Raw genomic sequence first — 19,417 nt, forward strand, 5'->3', positions numbered from 1 at the left:
TCAACCCAGTACGTCCATCCAACCAGTACAAAATGGCACGAGTGTCTGCAGCAGGAATCATGTGGGAGAGATGTCATGATACTTTAGATTTGTGTTCCTATCCCATCCTGAGGGTGACAGATGGCACATGTGGCATGCAAGGTGGGCCACAATCAGGAGAACCTGTACTTCCCACTGCTTAATATTATATGAGAGTTTGGTGTCATTTCAAAGGACTCCTGTCCTTCAAAACACTCTGGGTTAATTGACCTAGAAGCACAAAGGATGTTTTTCTGTTTCCTTCCTAGACAATGAGAGTGCCTGTCAGTTGGAAGGAACAGAGGTCAAAGCAGAAGCCAGGCATTCCTGGCCGAGACAGGGACCAAACTGAGAAAGGAGAAAGGCTTTTAATTCTGCAGATGCTAGGTAGCAAAAAAAATAAAATCTATACCTGAGAGGAAGGAAGTCCAATATTGCATGAGATGCCAAGTCGAGCGTCCAAAATTAGACTGAGAGCGAGAGAAGTTCAGAAATGTGATCTGGAGACCCCCAGCCAAGACAGGGGAGCTCCGAGTGTGGGGCTGGCATCCATTCCTTTGTTTCCTTGGCCTTTGTTGAAAAGCCTCCTTTGCACAGGTGTTTGGGGCATAAAGCATCGTCCTAGGAGAGACCACAGTGAGGAGGAGATGGGGCTCTCCTAAATGGGTGGGTGGAGGTTGGGGAGAGGGCCAGGAGGCCTCCGCGGCAATGCCCCCAAACTGGGCGGAAGGGCGGGGGGCTGAGAAAGGTCACCTGAGATGCCAAAGCTGCCTGACCTGTAGGGCCTCGCGGGGCCCACGCTCGGCCTCGTACAGGGACATCCAGCCCTGTCCCTGCCGCCTCGCTCCATCTGGCTTTCTGTAAGGATTCTAAAGAAAGAGGGACGTGGAGGAAAAGAAGGCGCCAGATTTCTGGGCAGAGGTCTAGGCTCCCAAGGGCTACTCAGAGGGCTGCCCAGAGTCCTGCTCTTTCATCCACACTCAGCCTTATCCACAGCAGAGGGCAGGAACCATTATATAAAGACTCACTTGTTACTCCGAGTTACACACTCTGCCTCCAGGCGGTGCTCAAGACGCGGCTGATGAATTTTCCGGGAGGGCCTGGTGTGAATTAGTGATTTTTTTCTCTGCAGAGACGAGACGTTGTCTGAATGTTTAAAAGCCTCACTTGAGACAGATGACCGTGATGCTTTCCTTAAACAGGGAGGCCGCCCCCTGCCCGTGATCTTCCTGCTTTGTCTGAGAAGCTCAGGAAGTGGGGTGAGAAAGTGAGCCCGGCCCCTCCAGCAGAAGCGTGGCCCTGGGCTCTCCATCATGACCGACACACGCAGGCCCCGGTGGCCTCGCATCCTGCCGGGAGTGCTCGGGCACCGCGGAGATGTGGTCAGGCTGACATTTCAGCCTTTCTCGTGGGCTCCTGCAGGAGACGATAGAGATGTAAAGGTGACATGGTTGGCAACAGAATTTTTTCTACCCTGCTAGAATCAGCTCCTGTCTTGGGCTGACTTTTTTTTTAACGAGGGAGCTTGGCTTTTTAAAACAGAGTCATTTTTTTACAAGAAAATGGACTGTGGACTCCTGGGGTAGAGCAGTTCCCTCATGGGAAGAGGCTAGCGGGCTGAATTTATAACACATACGTCAGGATGGAGCTGCTCGCTGGAATGTTGGCTCCAGAGATGAAAGAAGCCTTAACAGCTTAAAACCCAGTTTGGATTTCACTGAGGAAAGCACACAGTCCAGACCATTTATTCCAGGTTCATTGACCTTTATGGTTCCTACCCGCAAATAAATGAAGGAGGCCGATTTCTTGAATCATATTAGCTCCAGATTCAGCATGATGCCACCAGCATCGCAGGCTGCCTTTTGCCAATCTGTGTTTGGTCCTACTCATCAGACGTGGCCAGAACTCTCACACCCGGTGGGGCCGGTTCCATGGGTGTGCAACCTGTGCCATCGCACAGGGCCCCACACTCGGAAGCGCTTCATTTAATGCATGTTCTGCTCTTGTTGTCTTGAAAGTCTTAATAATTTTCAAACAAGGAGCCCCTGTTTCCATACTGCACTGGGCCTTGCAAATGGTATCGATGGTCTTATATGCCAGGCACATCCCTGCTCCTTCAATGTCAGCTGCCACATCCCTTCCACAGGAAGCGCTCATCAGGTGCACCAATAATAATATTGATACTGATAATAATAATGTGGCCAGCATTAATCGAATGTCATACACCACGTGTCATGCCCTGGGATCAAGGTGGTTTGTATGGATTTTCTCATTTCATCTTCTCAACTGCCCTTTGACCAGCTTTCTTGATGGATCTCACTCATCTGCAGGTGGGTGGGAAGACTTGGGGATCTGGGGACTTGTCCATTCAAGGAGGACACTACACAACCATGATTGGGAAGTGAAAACACAGTCATTTATAGTTTGAGTATTAAACGTCCCAACCGAAGGCAACAGCCCCTGAGACCACCCTTTGCCATTACTTAATTCCACAGGCTTTGTTTATCCTAGCAATAGTGTGTCAGTCAGTTCACCATTCTTGCCTAAAATAGGAATAAATATATTTTCCATGCACCATTAGTTTCCCCTTTCAGATTTTTCTTTTAAAACTGGCGAAGTGTCCTGTTTTTAAAAATTATGTTTCCTTCTGTCCAAACTCACAGGTACAAAGGATTTAAAGGCAATTGTTCCATGACCTTCATTGATCAGTTTAAAGCACTACACCAGTGTAACAAATATTGTAAAATGCTGGGGCTGACATCACTTCAAAACAACAACCAGAAACAGAAGAAGCCAAGTGTCGGGAAAAAAAAAATTCAGCCAAACTCCACAACAGGGAAGAACACGGTGTCTGGGACCCCAACAGTAAAGAAAACCTAGCATATGAACCAACAGCCACCACCTAGCAGCACACGGACATCTGAAAACACCCAGGAGAGAGAACATAGCCTGCAGAGAGTGCTGTGACAGTCCTCGTTCCCAGCTGCCTGTGCTCCCAGCTCCTTTGAAGGCTGTCACCTGTCGTCTTCGCTGAAATGATTTCGGAGCACGGTTTGTGACCAGACTTACGGAGAGACTGAATCGATTGTCAGTCTCGAAGACAGTCCATCTTTGTATATACCTGTGGCATTTTTACTGACCTCGACTTACGTGTCGACTTGTGTCTTTGCACGTGGCTGTGTCACCCAGGACTTGGTGCTGAGCAGGGTCTGTCCACAGCCCAAATCCTCTCCACTCCCATTCCTAACTTCAGGATTTCTAGACACTTCCAGCTGTTACATAAACAGAAAATATGAATTCTTTTTTTAGGTCAAGTTGTCACACTAGTGTCAAATATGCGCTTGTGGCTGGAGTTGCCTTTTGAAACACGAGGCCACTTCCTATCATTGTTCACACATCCAGTGATAATGTTCTGTTTAATTAAATTCATATTTAAACACAATGTGTCAGATGCCTATATTAGTACAGACACTTATTCTTTATACGTTGTGCCCTATTTCTCATTCCGCTAGAATTAGTCATTTCGTAATTTGCTAATAAGTTTGCTGGAGCACAAGGTATTTGCATCGGTGTTTTTTCCCGTTCTTAGATCCCATCTTTGTTTCGATCGTTATCTACTTGGCTCTATAAACCCAGGGCTGGCCCAGGCCGATGACCAGGGGAGATGCATGCAAATCCAGGCAGCAGAGCACCAGCCCCTAGGGATCCCAGCCCCTCCCACCTGTTCCACGTGGGTCTCCGCCCCTGCTGGTGCAGGTGCTGCCCAGCTGGAGAGCAGCAGTTGACATGGGCAAGAGGATACGATATGAAGCCAGCTCAGGGACAGCTTTATGCACCCCAAACTGTGAGAGTTTTGTGCTGTCGTCTAATGGACTCTATTTTTCAGAGCAGTTTCAGGTTTACAGAAAAATGAGCGGAAAATAGGGAGTGTTCCTACATGCCTCTCACCCCCACTCTATTATTTACCCCTATTATTGCCACTTTGGATTAGTGTGATCCATCTGTTATAATTGGTGAGCCAATATTGATACATTCTGATGAATTAAAGTCCATGGTCTGCATTAGAGGGCTCTCCGTGCTGCACACTGTCTGGATTTTGACACACGGACCATGACGTGTATCAATCATCACAGACGCGTCTGACTGACAGCCCCCTCTGTGCTCCCCTGATTCGCCCTTCTTTCTTGCCCTCCCAACTCCGGGTACCCACTGACTTTTCTGCTGTCTCTACAGTGTTGCTTTTCCCAGAATGTCATATAGTCGAAACCCCAGAGCTTTTTCAGAGAGCTGTTTTCTTTTCCTTTTTTTCTTTTTCTTCTTTTTTTTTTCTAAGACGATTCCAGGTACTCCCTGATGGTATCTGGAAGAATTGCTAGGCTTCCTCTGAACAGCATGATTGATGCTTCTCCAATTGAATTGCCTGGGATCTTGTGGCCATGAGGCTCTGATTCGGGGGGATCCGGAGTGGGGCCTGAGATGCTGCATTTCTAGCACACCCCCGGGAGGTCTGTCTGCTGGCCAGGGACCATGTTTCAGGGGGTGTCCGGACCATGGTTAGGCGCATCCTGAATTGTCGAGGGGGGGGACCAGAACTAGAGCGCAAATAACCGCCAGACACCCAGCTCCTTCTCAGTTCGGATCTGGGACCCCCGCCCCCCTCCGGAGAACGCACGGACGTGCAGGGTAGTTGGTCCCCGTTCAGCCTGTCCTCGGGGAGTGGGCGGCAGTAGAGGACTCCCGCCGTCTGCTCTAAAACATGCTTTTTCGTAGGCACAGGGTTTTGATAAAAGAGAGATCATAGATGGGATTTTTGTTTTGAAAAGAGATTTGAAGGAGAAAACACTTCAGCTAGTCACATCTCATCTTTTCAGAAAATCTGCCATCTCCAGCCTTTCTTCTGAAGTGATTTCCCCTGGCTACCAATTACAAAATGCTCATTTTTCTACGAAGCAGCTGCAGCCTGCTTTCCCTGTGGAGATCCTACAGATGTATTTAGCAGTGGAGTTGCAGAAGGTTCCACAGTGGCAAAAAGGTGCAGGATACATTTTTATTAGAATGTGTGCGTGCGTGGCTGGATGTGTGTGCGTGTGTGTGTGGTGGTGTGTGTGTGTCCGTGGCACAGTGTGGTTGACGTGTGCGTATTGACGTGTGTGTGGCTGTGTGTGTGTGTGTATTGGATGTGCATTGTGCGTGCGTGGTTGGTCGTGTGTGTGTGGTATTGCATGTGTGCAGGCAGCGACCAGAGCCTCCAACAGACCAGGGTAATTTTCTTTAGTAACACCGACCATAAAAATAATATCGTTAACGCTAATTATAATTCTTTTTTTTAATTATCGAAGGCACAAAGAAAAGTCATTCAGAACCGTTTTCCCCTCTGGCCGGCTTTGAAGTTTGTCATGGAGAGACAGTTGAAGGGAAAGGATTTTCTACTCCAGATTTTGTGTTTTGTGTCAGCCCACAGGGCGCCTCTCTTGGATGGAGCTGTCCCTTCCTGCATTCATGGAGGCTTAGGTTTTTTCAGGGTGTCCTTATTGTCTGTTGTAACCTGATTTCATCTGTTTAAAAACATTTTGGAAGACCCGAACAGAAGGAATGCCCTCAGTGGGATTTGTCCCAGCCATGGCTCCCAGGGGTGGCCTTTGTGGGAATATGTGGCCATCTGTCCAGCTACCCAAACCCTGACCTTCTGTTCTGAGATGAATTGCTATTGTCCTTGCACAGTCGAATAACAATTAGTGAGCAGCGCGCTCTCCCCACCAGAGGCGGAGTCCTGAGGTCTCAGAAGTGCCACGTTCATTGCCATTATTTGAGCTCAGTTTGCAACATGTTCAGTTTCTATTGCTTTTCCCATCGGTCCCCAAAAGCGTGCCATGTCAGGAGTTTACAAACACGATGAACGCTCGACCTGGGCACCGAGCTGGGACGGCTCGGTGGGTCCCGTGGGGGACATGTAAGTGTCTCCATTTCCTGAAGAGCTCAACAGTAGAGCTCTGTGACGGGCAGATGACAAAAATAAATGGCCGCCTCCGTAAAATGGGCCTGTGTTTTCAACAGGAGGTTCATCACTAATGAGAATGACTGGGATAGGACGACTTCTTGCCAAAGGGCCCTACATTCGGGAGGCCTGGTCCTCTGGATGCGTGGATGGCTAGCTTGTGTTAATATTTCATGTTATCTTATTGTGCTGGTGCCTGCCTGGCCATGCTTCTGATAAGCCTCACGATAGCAAAGGGTCTCAATAGATTCTTATTAAAAAGAATGTCAAAAGAAGTAACGATTATTTCTAATTACAAAGTGCTCTCTTTTCTAAATATACATACAGTTTTGTGTGTGTGTTGGGCGAGTGTCCAGCTCCCTGCAGATGGGAGGAGCTTGCCACCGCCTGGTTCTGGCTTGCGTCCCTTTTGTGCATCCTGTTCCTCCGGACCACGTGTTCGAAAGTGAACAGCCTTGCGTTTCTCCCTCCATTTAGACCTGCAGATGCCACTTGGGTTTAAATCAAAGAGACACAAGAACCTCTTCTGCCTCCCAGCACAGGGTATATTTTACAACTCTTTGTTCTAGCAGCTCGGAAACCCTCTGAGGGTTTGTTCTAAAGCTGTTTTGTAAGAGGTTGAAAGGCATCTGTACGGTCAAGTGAGCACAGACTTCAGCTCTATGATGCGACAGACAAGTATTTACAAGTACTGATTGTGCGTCCCGATAGATCAAGAATTTTTTAATTCTATTTTTCATAAGAGCTCTAAATGGTCCCAGATAGAAATCATCACAGGGGCTTTTTACAAAAAGTCATATTCTTAATTAGACATAATTAAGAAAAGCCGGGCTGTCCGCTTCTGTTTTAGGGACCAGAAGTATCGGAAGCAACTCGAATGGGATGTCTCCCCTCCGTCTCCCACTCCTTCCCGTCACATCCTCTCTCTACCTACATCTATGAGGCGCAGTGAGGTAGTGGCTCTTCCTAGTGACACTTACCTTGGTGTCTGTATTAGTTTCCTGGGGCTCCCTTCTCCCCACCCCAGCCCTCCCATGGCGTAACCCCCTGTCCTAACTGAGGAAACTGTCCCCTGACTGACCACTGATTTCAGATCCTAACACCACCTCATAGTTCTCATTCCGTCCCTCCTAGATGGCCCTGTGCTCACACCAGCTTCTGACACCATGGGGTTGACTGATGACGTATTGTGGTTAGTGTCTACCTCCCCCATTAGAATGTGAGCTCTATGAGGATAGAGACCTTTTCCTCTTTTGTTTACTAATGTATTCCTAACACGCAAAGTGCCTGGAACACAGTAGATACTTAATAAATATTTGTGGACTGGGTCCCTGTGTCCTTATCCCAACACCCAAATGCAGACCGTGATTTGGAGCGTGGCTGTTTTCTACTTTCTCTGTGTATCAAGTATACGGCCACGTAGTTCATTCTTTTTGTTCATTCCCGCAAAGTTGAGGACCAGGATGAGAGCGCGCCCACGGCTTTCCCCGCTGTGGTAAAGGGAAGCCCCGTGCTGACACCCGGCCACATTCCCTGACGGAAGTCGCCCTCCCGCTCTCATCCTTCGCGCTGCTAGTGCAGCTCTGGCTGTGTTTCCATGGAAACACACTAGGTACAGTTCGTGTCCCCACTTCCGGTCCTCTCATCCGTTCCAACAGCCTCTTCCAGGCTTCGCTTGGCCCCGACCCTTTGGTGCTGGCTCGATAAGTAACCGGCAAACCCTGGCCTTACTCCCGTCTCCTCGTCCACCCATCGATGCCGGAATTCCTCGGAGGCCCAGGGCAGAGAAGGGCAGGCTCGATCCGGGCAGGGCCACCTCCCAGCATAGTTCCAGGGGCCGCTGTTCACACAGGAGTCATCAGAATGGTGCCTCCTTGAGCTGTGCAGCAGGCCGGCTGTGAACTTTAGAATCGTGACACCCAAGGACATCTACACACCGATGACTCTCAAATGAATATCACTCTGAGCTCCAGACCTGCCTCCCCAGAGCCTACTTGGCACCTCCATCTGAATTTCCACCTGGAGTCTCAACGCTGGTCTGTTCCCCACGACCCCCGACTTTCCTCCAGACCTGCTGCTCCCACAGCCCCCTCATCTCAGAGAATGGCGACTTCACCCCTCCACCTAGTCAGGTCCCAAACCTGGCCATTATTCTTGTCTCCTCTCTTTCTCTCAGGCACCACATCCCATCCATCATCAAATCCTGTTCTTCCCCCTTTAAATATAACCAGAATCACCTCTCTCCCTCCCTCCGTGGCCATAGCTTTCTGCAGTGGCCTCCCAACCGCTCTCCTTCATTGCGTCCTTGCCCCCACTTCAGGCTGTCTGCAACAGAGCAGCCAGCGTGATCCTCTTCAACCGAAAGCCACGAAATGCTGCTTGTCTTCTTAGAAGGCGTCGACACTCCCGAGCTCCCCATCTCCTTCAGAGTAAAGGCCAGATTCACCGCAAAGGCCAGTGAGACCCTAACTGTCTCCCACATCTTTCTCTCGCCTCATCTCAGGCCTCGTTCGCTCAGGTCCCACAGCACTGGCCTCGTCTTTCTGGGACGGACCACTTATGCCCCAAGACTTTTGCATTTTCCGTTCCCTCTGTCTGAGAGGTTCCTCTCCAGATATCGGCCACCGTTTTCATGTCTTTGCTCAAAAGTTCCCCTCTCAGGGATTTCTTCCTTGGCCATCTTCGTTGAAACTGCGAGCTCCCTCCCTCGTCCCCTTTACCCCTCTTCTGGGCTTTATTTCTACAGCCTTTATCACCATGTGCTATAATATATATTTTACTCTTTTTAAAATTATCTGTCTCCTCCACATCAGAATATACGTTCCCTGAGGGCAGGGTCGTTTTTCTGTTTATTCACCGCCATATCCCAATTCCTAGGAGAGATCCGGCACTTACAAGACCTTGGGATAAACATTTGTTCGCCGAATGACTATCTCTGACCCATCCATGTCACTATTCTCCTCTGATGAGGAGAAGGACGTCCTTACTTATGTCGATTTGATATGGCTAAAACCTCTAGCTTCCCTCGGTGCCTTGGGAGGAGATTATTGGACTTGAAAATGCGCCTAAAGCAGGAAGGCAGCATGGTGAGCAGTGAGGCATCGTCTCCAGATCGGACCGGGGCTCGTCTGGGCTCTACCACCAGCTGGGCGAGCTTGGAGAGAGACTTCATCTCTCTGAACCCCACCTTCCTCATCTATAAATAAGTATCATGATGCCTATTTTTGTAGGGTCATGAAAATTAAATTATGTATAAAAAAATAACTGACCTAGAGTGGCTTTTAATAAATATGAATTATGATGCTAACTACTAAGCTTATATTATATTATGATGCTAACTACTAAGCTTACATATTATATATGTAATATATCATATATATTTTAGCTTGGAGAAGTTATTTATTTATAAATCTCTATATCTCATTCAAAACAGAGGAATGATTTTCATAAATCATTTCACTATTCACTGGGTAAAGATAGTACAATAAAATGCCACCTAAACATGACCTGCAACTGTAAATGAACTATGCTTTCTCCTATTGTTAATACTAAGAGGAAAATGAGTAGAAATCATGTCATACGATGAATTTACATAACATTTTTTCAGGATGCAGTTTTCGAAAGTCATTTCACACTGTTTTGTGGGTCCCATACTATACAGCCCCTCCATTAAGCCCAGCCCAGTCCCCCAAGTCTCTTAAGGGGGCTAGGTAATCAAAGTTTTGATAATCTCGGTGCACAGCTCTTGAAAACTCTCCCTTGTAAGCATCAAAGAGCCCCTCGCTGCATGAAAACAGCCCAGAAATTACTGCAGAGCCGCCTGCCTTATCTCCGTGCTGTTTTTAGATAAGCGTAGCTTTGATCAATCGCCCTTCCAGCTTCCACCTCCTCTTTCATCTACTAGCTTTCTGAAAGAGGTGAATTTTGAGCAGGACATAAAAGGCGATGGATCAGCAGCGAGAAGACAGGAAGGAAGTCTCCACAGGGACGATCTCAAGAGTCGAGGTTCAGAAGCAGGGTGAAGAAGGCCATCCTTGGGGGCAAACACAAGCACCTTCACCTAGAAGCACAAGGAGGCATTTCACTGAATAAGGGAAAAGGAGGAGCCGGCTGGGGTGTGACGGAGGCAGGCTCTTTGCTAGTTGGTCAGGGATCTGGGCTTGTTTTTGTGGCTTCATAAGATGCTGGAGGTTTCACAGGGGACAAAGCCTGAGCAGCCGGGACCTGGGGCATGTAGCACTTGCCCAGGAGGGAGGCAGGATGGAGGAGCAGAAAGCAGGGCACCTTAGCGCATGACACACACCTGTGGGCCAACAAGCAGGAGAGGGCACCGGCAAACCGGAAAGACCCCGAGTCTGGGAAAGGCCCAGAGGCCAGTCATGGGAAACTGGGGTGATCCAGAGAAGGGGAGAAGAAACCAGAGCGAGGCAGAAACCATACTGGGTTGTCCATTTCAGCATCTGGAAATGTCCCTCTCTGGGCAGCTTCCCCTGGGCTCTGCAGGGCACGTGACCCTGCACACAGGTCACGTTGGCCCCGAAGGACAGCGGGAACGGTAGGAGTGGCTGAGGTGGGGAAACTCGGCAGCCTGTCAGGTAGGTAGATGCATTTCCACAGTGGGAGCCGCCGTGTGCAGGTGGCCCAGCTTATTTCTCAGAAGCGGCAGCGGCAGGGCAGGGGCAGGCCGCGGAAAAGCTTGCACTTGCTAATTGGTTCACTCGGTGCTGCTGCGGCCCCCCAGGAGGTCTCCTAAATGTCAGCATCTGTGTCTGTGGTTACACATCTTGCCAACGGTGCCTCGCGACATGGTCTTGCAGGTCGATACAGTCTTTCCTATTGTTTCCACATTCGCGTTGCAGGAAACCAAGAAAGCAAACGAACCCCTCACCGCACCGGCCTGCGGGTTTAAATTAGATGTGGTCCTGAGCCCACGAATCACCTTCCCCTGTCCCCATCCCAGTGACAGGCTTGGGATAAGGAAGAAGAACCACTCCACCGCAGAGAACGTAAGGAGAGGGACCCGACCGCCCTGTTTGCCTGCCTCGTGCTGTCACCATTTTATTCCCTAGAGTTCCCGATCCCCGCACAGCCACTTCATGCAGCAGGCGGGGTCCTGACAGCCCGTGAGGTCAGGCAAAGTCTTTTCCCCATCAAGCCGTGCTGTTACCATCCTGCGGTAAGTAGAATGCTCTTTCCTTAGAAAAATTTTCCTAGTTGGTTTGAATTTTGAGGTTCCATGTCTAGGGATCCTGGGCATTATCTTTGATTCTTAGGCCAGCGTTTCTTAAAGAAGAATCAATTTAAAAAGGCAAATAAGGCATTTTTTTTTTCCTGAATTACTGGAAGAATCCCCCCAGTTTTTATCTTTCGTTGGGTATGTTTTCAGAAACTTCTCTCAGCTCTTGCCTTATCTTTCTGATCTCTACCCAAAGTCACCTTCTCTGGGAACCTCCTTAACCCATTCATACCTAATAACCTTGGGGGAGATTGTCAGGGAGCTTTGGAGAATACTGGTGTTAGGTCCCACCCCAGGGCTTCTTACTGAATCCGTCTGGGGTGGAGCCTGGCAGTGGGACTTTTGGACTGACTTTTAATTACTTCGGGTGGCAGGATTCAATGCAACCCTACAGGGGACTGGTCCATGCAGAGCCCTTGCTCATCTTCAAGTTTCTAATGTGCTTCTCCCATTACCACCAAGCATATCCGTGACACCAACTGGATGTCCTACAGTGTAACTCAATTCTGATACCATCCCCCTGGAGGCAGCGTCAGATCCCACAGGCTAGGGGCTCAGTCCATAAACACCGCCTCCAAGCCTCGCTTCAGACACCAGCCTCCAGGATGAATATCAAAGCAAGGAAAAAAAGATTCCCCAGATCACCTTGGCTGGCCTCCCCATTTCACTGCCCTCGAGCTGACCCCTGGTGCCAGGCCTCAGTGCCTTAGCCGTGTTTGTTTCTTTGAGACAGGGAGACCTCACGGGGTGTGTTGCCTCGTTACTCAACATTGAATTTTCCAGGCTTCTCATGAGATGCTTCACCAAAGAATGTTAGTCTGTTCTATTTTTAACCCTTTATCTTTATTGTACAATGGCCCGAGAGAATTGCTACAGTCTGTATAAACACATGTATAGATTTACAGTATCTACAGATATACACACAATGAACGGTCCTAAATGCATAGCATGAGAGGGGGCAAATCAAAAGTCACTCTGCTTTCTCTCAAAGTTGTGAGTTGTCACTTCCTTTCTTTTGTATAGAGCCGGGTGCTGGCCCCCGCTACCAGACACTCCTCATACTTGGCCCATGTCGGGGTCACTGTGGGTAGAGGGCTTTCCACTATTGTTGGGGGCCTGGGCTTTGTTGTTCATAACTGAACTGCAGCTCCGGGGTCCAACTCCCATATCTGAGGAGGCTGTTACTGTCACAGGCCATAGAAAGGGAGGGGTATTTCCATATGCGGCACTGGCACAGGGGCTCAGCCAGTGTCAGGCATGGACAGATGTCTGCACATCCCCTCCTAGACATTCTAGGGACCTGAGCAGGCAGCTGTCATGGAATTGTCACTCCGCAGTGACCAGTAAACAGCTAATGTGACTGCTAAAATTATAACGAACTCAACTTTGTTGGCTCAGCCTCCAGGTGGCGCCCTCCTCAGCATCCCTCCTCCCCAGCCTGGTCCTTCCAGCATCCCCCCGCATCAACACGCTTCAAGGTCCTACCCGTCCCCCATGCTCCATGCTGCTCTCCTATTCCCTCCTCCCTGGGTGGGAAGAGAAAACTATACCCTGCTTCACCTTTGATTCTGAAAAGCCTGTTTGGGGAAAAAGGATTAAAAACTGTACTTTGTTTTGTATTCATTTTTCCACTCCTACTACGACGACCCATTTCTCCCCCAGGCGGTGTCGTATCTCTGCTTCTCTGCTGCCAGAACAGTTCATATGGGGAAGAGAGAAAAAACCACCCTCTTTCCATTCTCTCTACCCAATATCCATGTCCCCCTTCTTCTTTAGAAACAGAGCCCAATATTCTTTATAGCGGTAAAGGGCTTAGTTAAAACACTGCATTTCCCAGACTCCCTTGCAGCCGAGGGTAGCCCTGTGCCAGTTCTGACCAATGAAATCGAAGCAGAATCTCCAGGTGGGGCTTCCAGGAGTCTTCTTTAAAGGGGATCGAGCTAGAGGACAACTACCTTTTTTGCCCTTCATCCTTTAAGTTTTTCCTTCCTGGAACACAAACTTGATAGCTGGAGTTCTAGTAATCGTATTGTCACCATGAGGACAGGATAGAGTGGACATCCAGAAAAACCCAAATTTCTGAAGACAGCGTGGAGCTGCTGCGCCAGTCCCAGGCTCTTTATCTCCTGATTTTTTATAAAGGAGAGAAAAATAAAGTTTTGTTTTGTCTGAATTACTTGGAACTTGATGTATACTTTTATGTAAGTTGTTCCTGTTTAAAAATAAAGCTCCCAAAGTCGTTCAAAACAGAGCGTCTTGTGAATACCTTCTTTTACTGCAGTAGTGCTCAATTTCAGCTCATGCCGGAGTCACCTACTGTGCTTTAGACACTGTCGATGCCTGGGTCCTCCTCAGAGATTCTTATGTAATTGGACTGAGGCACAGCGTGGGCCTTGGGATTTTTAAAGCTCTCAGGGTGGTGCTTTGTGCAGCGAGGTTGAGAGAGCTCTGCTGTGCTCTGCCAACGCAAGAGTCACTGGCTGGTTGATCTCCGCTGCTGCTTTCTCATTAAACACCGATGAGCAGCACAGCGACCAGGCCCGTAGCCCAGTGGTTCATTAGAGGCTTGTTAAGACACCGGGCCCCCCCCGCCTAGAAGCTTCTGCTTTAACGGGCCTGGGGTAGGTCAGAGGGTTTGCACTTCTATCAAGCTCTAAGGTGGTGTTGATATGGCAGGTTGGGGACCACAGCTGTAGCTAGGGTGTGTTTTCTTTTGCCTTCCTCCCGTGCCCTTTTCTGCTCCCCCCAACCCCACCCCCATCTCCACCCCAGGGCCCTAAGGGCCCTGCAGTTTGCTCTGCTATTCACTCTCTATTAAAAGCAGAGCGAAGTCTTGTCCCCTTTTAAGGACTTTTAGGCAGTAGCACCCTAGAACCTGATGCCTCTTCTCTCCTCTTTCGTCTAAGAAACCTCCAGTGTCTTCGGAGTTTCCACTCAGATGTCACCTCCTTCAGGAAGTCAGTCTTCCTTTGAAAACGTAAGCCTATGCCCTCAGAGCCCCTGGAACTTCTTTCTCCTCGAACTTGGGTGCAATTGCCTCGTTGAATCTCTATTCTTCTAAAGACAGAAATATGTTTTCTCTCTCTCTCTCCGCGGGGGCCCCAGCACATGGTGGGCATTCAGTATTTTCCTGAACAAAAAAAGAGAGAGAGTGGCTTCAAGCTGGTCGGGCCTCTACTCGAGGAGATGATGACCTGGGGTGGGTCCCCTCTGAAACCAGTGCAGGCCAAGGTCCTGGTGTGTCCCCTGTGACCTGAAGACTTCCCTCCCAAGCCCAAGCCTGTCATCTGTGTTCCCCTCCCGGGAGCCCCCTCCCTCCACAAGCTTGGGCCCTGTCCCTTCTCACTCCCTGCCCCTTGCCTCTGTCTTCCTCAAGAACTTTGCTCTGTGGGACATTTGGTGTTATTTGACTCAGCAAGATTTGTCTGGCCAGCCCCTCTAAGCCCCTGTCATTTCTACCTCTCGCTGTGAAGTCCCCGGTCAAGAAATAGTTCCCTAGAACAGTTGTTCTCCACTGTAGGTGATGTCGCTCCAGAGGATACTTGTCATTGTCTGGAAACTTTTTTGGTTGTCACAACTGAGAGGATGCTACTGGCTTCTAGTGAGTAGAGACCAGGGATGCTGCTGGACACCCCAAGTGCGCAGGGCAGTTACTAATAACGAAGAATTCTCCAGCCCAAGTTCAGCAGGCTGAGTGCTGCGGCCAATAGACACTGAGGGCGCCTTCCCCTCCGAGGCCTCGCTGAGCGCATAGAAGACACGCAGCCCTTTGCTCAGCAGTGCTGGTGTGTTAGTGTTAGTTAGCCTGTAACTCACAACACTCCGCGGGCTGGGCCTGAGGTTTCTCCAGGGCCAAAGAGTCTTAAGATGATGGTGATGGTGATGATAATGATGATGATGATGATGATGATGATGATGACAGTGATGGTGATGATGAGGATGATGATGACAGACAGTCAGTCTAAGTGCAGGCCTGCCGGTGCCCTCGGGCACAGCCAGAATGGCACAGAGCTGGCACCTCCCTCCTTGCTCAGAAAGAGAGAGACGGCCTCTGTCTTTGCAGAAGGAGCATCTGGGAATGATCCTTCTCCCGGAAAGGAGAATCCTATCAAAGCTGAGGGACTGGCAGAGAGCAGTGCTCCCCCTCAAGCTACTCTTAGGAAGGACTGTGCTCTCTGTCCCCTTGGAGGGAAAGGACACCTCAGGGACCCTGGGTCTCTACTCCAGTGGCCGGGTGGCCTCGGCTCGATTCCTCTGGGAAGCAAGCAGGAACCTTGGCAGGAAACAAATCCCTCAACACAGACACTTGACAGAACGTGTAAATCAGGCCTCCGGCTCATGAAGCCCATTTTAAGCCATTCTGCCAGAACCTGGCAGGCGGCTGCTCCCGGAAGGGTTTCTCTGATTCCCAAGGTGGCTTGCGGGGGGCTGAGCTCCCAACACTTTTCACAGCCTGGGAGAAGGCAGCCACTGTGAGGCAGCCACTGGGGGCCCAATCGCCACTGAGGAGCCTGGCGGTTGGTTTACAAGGCCTCAGAATGTGGCAGAAGGAAAGAACCTTCCAGAGGGGCCGAGAGAGCATACAGGGAAACCAGCTGAGTACTAAGGACACAGCATTGATCACAGAGGAGAGGAAGCCCCACAGGACGGCCTGTAACTCTAACTAGAGCGCTTGGCATATGTCTAGGCAAAAGGACTGTTGTTGCTTCAAATCAGAGCCCCTCGGCCTTCTGAAGGTTGAGGTTTGAATGACATCCTGAGGACTGCATGACAGCTCCGGACCCTGCCCCTAGAAAAATGCATCTAAGCGTGAAATATCATTGTCGGTTTCAGAGAGTTGAAGAGTCACCCTCATTCAGGAGTAATGATGCATCCATCCTTTGGACAAGAGAAGTGGCAGTCTTTCAAGCTGGCATCTGGCACAGGTATCCACAGAGCAGATGTAGGATGATTAAAGACAAGGTGTTTGGCAAGAAAAGAGGCCAGTGGGCGACAGAGACAGCCAACTACGTAATTGTAACAGGGCGGATATTGGCTAAAATGAACTGTTGATTAGCAGTACTATGATCTAATGAGTGGGGACATAGCCCAGAGACCCGCAAAAAATTCTTGACTTTACTAACCATTTATGAATTCCACACATATTTCTCTCAAACCCATCGTGTAATCGGCACCGTTCTGTGAGCTGGGGATACAGCAAGGTCCTTGTCCTCGTGTGCCTGTCTTTTTAATGTGGACACAGAAAATGAATAAGTGATGTAAGGAGGCGAAGAACACTACGGTGAAGAAGGAGGCTTCAATTAAAGGCCACCTTTAAATAGAAACGAGAATGAGGCGGAGGAGCGAGGGACGTGTATACCTGGGAGAAAGGGTCTGGATGGATGAAAGAGTAAGTGCAAAGGTCCTGAGGCAGGATGCACTTGGCATGTTTAAAGAACTGCACGGTGACGAGTGTGGGCCTGGAGTGAGCAAGGAGAGGAGCAGCAGGAGGAATGTGTGGGATCCTTGGGTTTTATGCCCAGTGGGATGGGAAGCCATTGAAAGAGCTTGAGCAGGAGAGTGACATGATCTAATTTAGATTTTTTAAATGAATCAGCTTCCAATGGAGAAAATAAATAGGCTTGGCCATCACTCTCATGAGCGTAACAATCGCTCACAGTCCCTTGCCTTATCAGATAAATTCCTGGGTCTTGATCAGGGATTAACAAACTTTTTTCTATAAATAGCCAGATAGCCAATATTTTAGGCTTTGCAGGCCATATGGCCTCTGTCATAACTACTTAACTCTGCCATTGGAGTCCGAAAACCGCCATAGATAATGTGTAATGAGTCTGGCTGTGTTCCAGGTGACCAACCATCCCAATTTGCCTGGGACCGAGAGGAGTTTTCCAGGATATAAGACTTTCAATGCTGAACTAGGATAGTCTAGGCAAATGGAGACCATTGGTAAATTCTAATAAAACTTTATTTGTGGACACTGAGATCTAAATTTCATCTGTATTTCACATGTAATGAAATAGTGTTTTTTTGATTTATTTATTTTTTTTAACGTGAACCGATTAGTTCACATAATCAGTTCTCTGGCTTAGGGATCCAAACTGGAGATACAGGAGGGAGTAAGTCGCTTGGTAGCTCATGAAGAAACTAAAAAAACACCCAAAAGAGGAAGGCGAGCAGAGGTCATTAAGTAGCAGGGGCCACGAGACCACAGAATTAGCAGAAGACCTGAGAAAGCCGTAGTTTTAGGTGAACAGATCCATAGTTAAGGATGGAGACAGAAACGACAGCTGCAAGAACAGAAAAAGGGAGCGAATGAATCACCGTATGGTAGAGGCTCGATTTATTTCTACGGCCTTGGGAGTGACCAGACACCCTGGTCTCCGAAGCACTCATGAATCTTGCCTATCTGCCACTTTCCACAAGGCTGCGCCTTATGACTGGGATCTCCCCTGCGATTCCTGTACCTTTACTGCCATGTGGCCCCTTCCAAAAAGTTTCCTCAGTTCAGTGTTTTTCACATAGAAGATGCTTAAGAAATATTGCTGTGAGAATGAATTACCTGAGATCATCTAAGAACACATTGCTTCTTGCAATCCAAGTTTCCTCACATACCACCTACATTCTGGGGCGGTGATTTGTAGCCAATTTCTCTGGGACACAGACAGCAGCTGTTTCCATGTCTTATCCACTTTAATTACTGAGCTAAGGATCTGATCTGAAATAGCCTGAGCTCATGCAGACACATAGGAGAGACCAGGCGAAATCTCAGGCATAGGCAGTCAGTGTTCAGTGAGAGGGGCTGTAAATACAGTGGCTGGCACATCCAAAGAGTAGGAGGTAATCTCTTACTTCTTTAACTCCAGCTGCCATTGAAAGCCAAGCGGAAAAATCAGGACAGGATGTGCTGTGTAGAAGACAGGCAGCCTTAAAAATGAAAGAACTTTAATTAGCTCTTGACTGGGCTAAATGTGCCAGAAAAGCGAAAAGGAAAGGACTTGTTCTCTAGGTAGAACAAGATTAGTTCTTGTCTGGTGTACTTAATGGGTGGTCAACGGGCACTCGATTGAACAATCTCTTCCACTCCTCTCCATTCCCCCTTCAAGCCTTTGAAAATGTACTTTATCAAAATTAAAGCTGGATTCTGCTAGCAGGAAGCTCTCAGTGCAATCCGTTTGGAACACTGAGGCAGCGAATTTGAAGTCTTTTGGAACCACTGAGGGCATGATGTGCGGGGGCATCGATTACCACTAGGGGGCAGTATCACAGTAGAGAGCGAGGGCTGGGATAACAAGGATGCTCATTTCAGCCTCATTTGAAGATCACGGCTCTGGCTGTTCTCTGGTTCAGAAAAAAAGTCCCAGTTGAATGCGACTTCAAAGGCATTTTACCCAGCTCCTTTGAGAAATTAAAATTCTTCATCTACGTGTGCACTCCAAACACGCATAGACACACACACTTGTCCCGGTCACTTGCCAAATAGTATAATGCTTTTTTTAATTTAAAAGGTGATCTTTTTCTGTGGATGTTTGGCTACATTTTCGAGAGGGGAAAATCCCACCAAATGAATTCTAGGCTTACGGTTCAGTTGCTCTCTGGCGGGAATTGCTGGCTAGAAAACTCGAAACTAACTCAAGCTCTGTCAAGGTGAAAACTTCTCCGCGTCATTTGCCAAGGTCATGAATTTCTCTTTAATTGGGTGGCTGCCTAAAGCGCCCGAGTGCTTCTTCCATGGAGTGCTTGTCCCTTATTCTTAATCATGTCTTTCTCACATACCACAGAAGGTGTTTTCTTCCTTTTACTACGTGGCATCCCATACCTGCTTTAATGAATCTGTGACTAACCACAGCTCTCACTCACTTGCCTGTCTGTGTCCTCTCTAGACTGTCAGCACTATATTATGGAAAGAGCATCTTATTTTTGAATTCTCAGTGACTAGCATAGCGCCTGACACACAGTAGGAACATAGGGTCTAACGTTGGTTGAATGAATGAATGAGTAACTGTCTTATTCATCTTTGCATCCTATGCACAGTGTTCTAATATTCTAAATACACAATAAATTTGTGTCATATGATCTTTTTTTCAGAGCATATATAGTGACTCAGTTTTCTAAATTAGGCTATCTTGTGACTGGGCCTTATGAAATGTTCAGAAGCCACCTACAGTTTT

At 48.5% G+C, this 19,417-nt stretch overlaps 1 protein-coding gene across 2 annotated transcripts in view; it reads left to right on the forward strand.

Moving 5' to 3' along the window:
- Positions 1-3,411, forward strand: part of ALPK2 (alpha kinase 2) — a 129,100-nt gene extending 125,689 nt beyond the window's left edge. For both annotated transcript variants that reach the window (XM_039840612.1, XM_039840615.1), the window contains one exon: positions 2,682-3,411. In XM_039840612.1, the coding sequence (XP_039696546.1) occupies positions 2,682-2,898 (217 nt within the window). In that variant the 3' untranslated portion in view covers positions 2,899-3,411. The remainder of the gene's footprint in view (positions 1-2,681) is intronic.
- The last annotated feature ends 16,006 nt before the right edge of the window (positions 3,412-19,417 follow it).

This window comes from Pteropus medius, unplaced genomic scaffold (genome assembly GCF_902729225.1).
Source record: "Pteropus medius unplaced genomic scaffold, Ma_sr-lr_union100, whole genome shotgun sequence".
Taxonomy (NCBI): Eukaryota; Metazoa; Chordata; class Mammalia; order Chiroptera; family Pteropodidae; genus Pteropus; species Pteropus medius.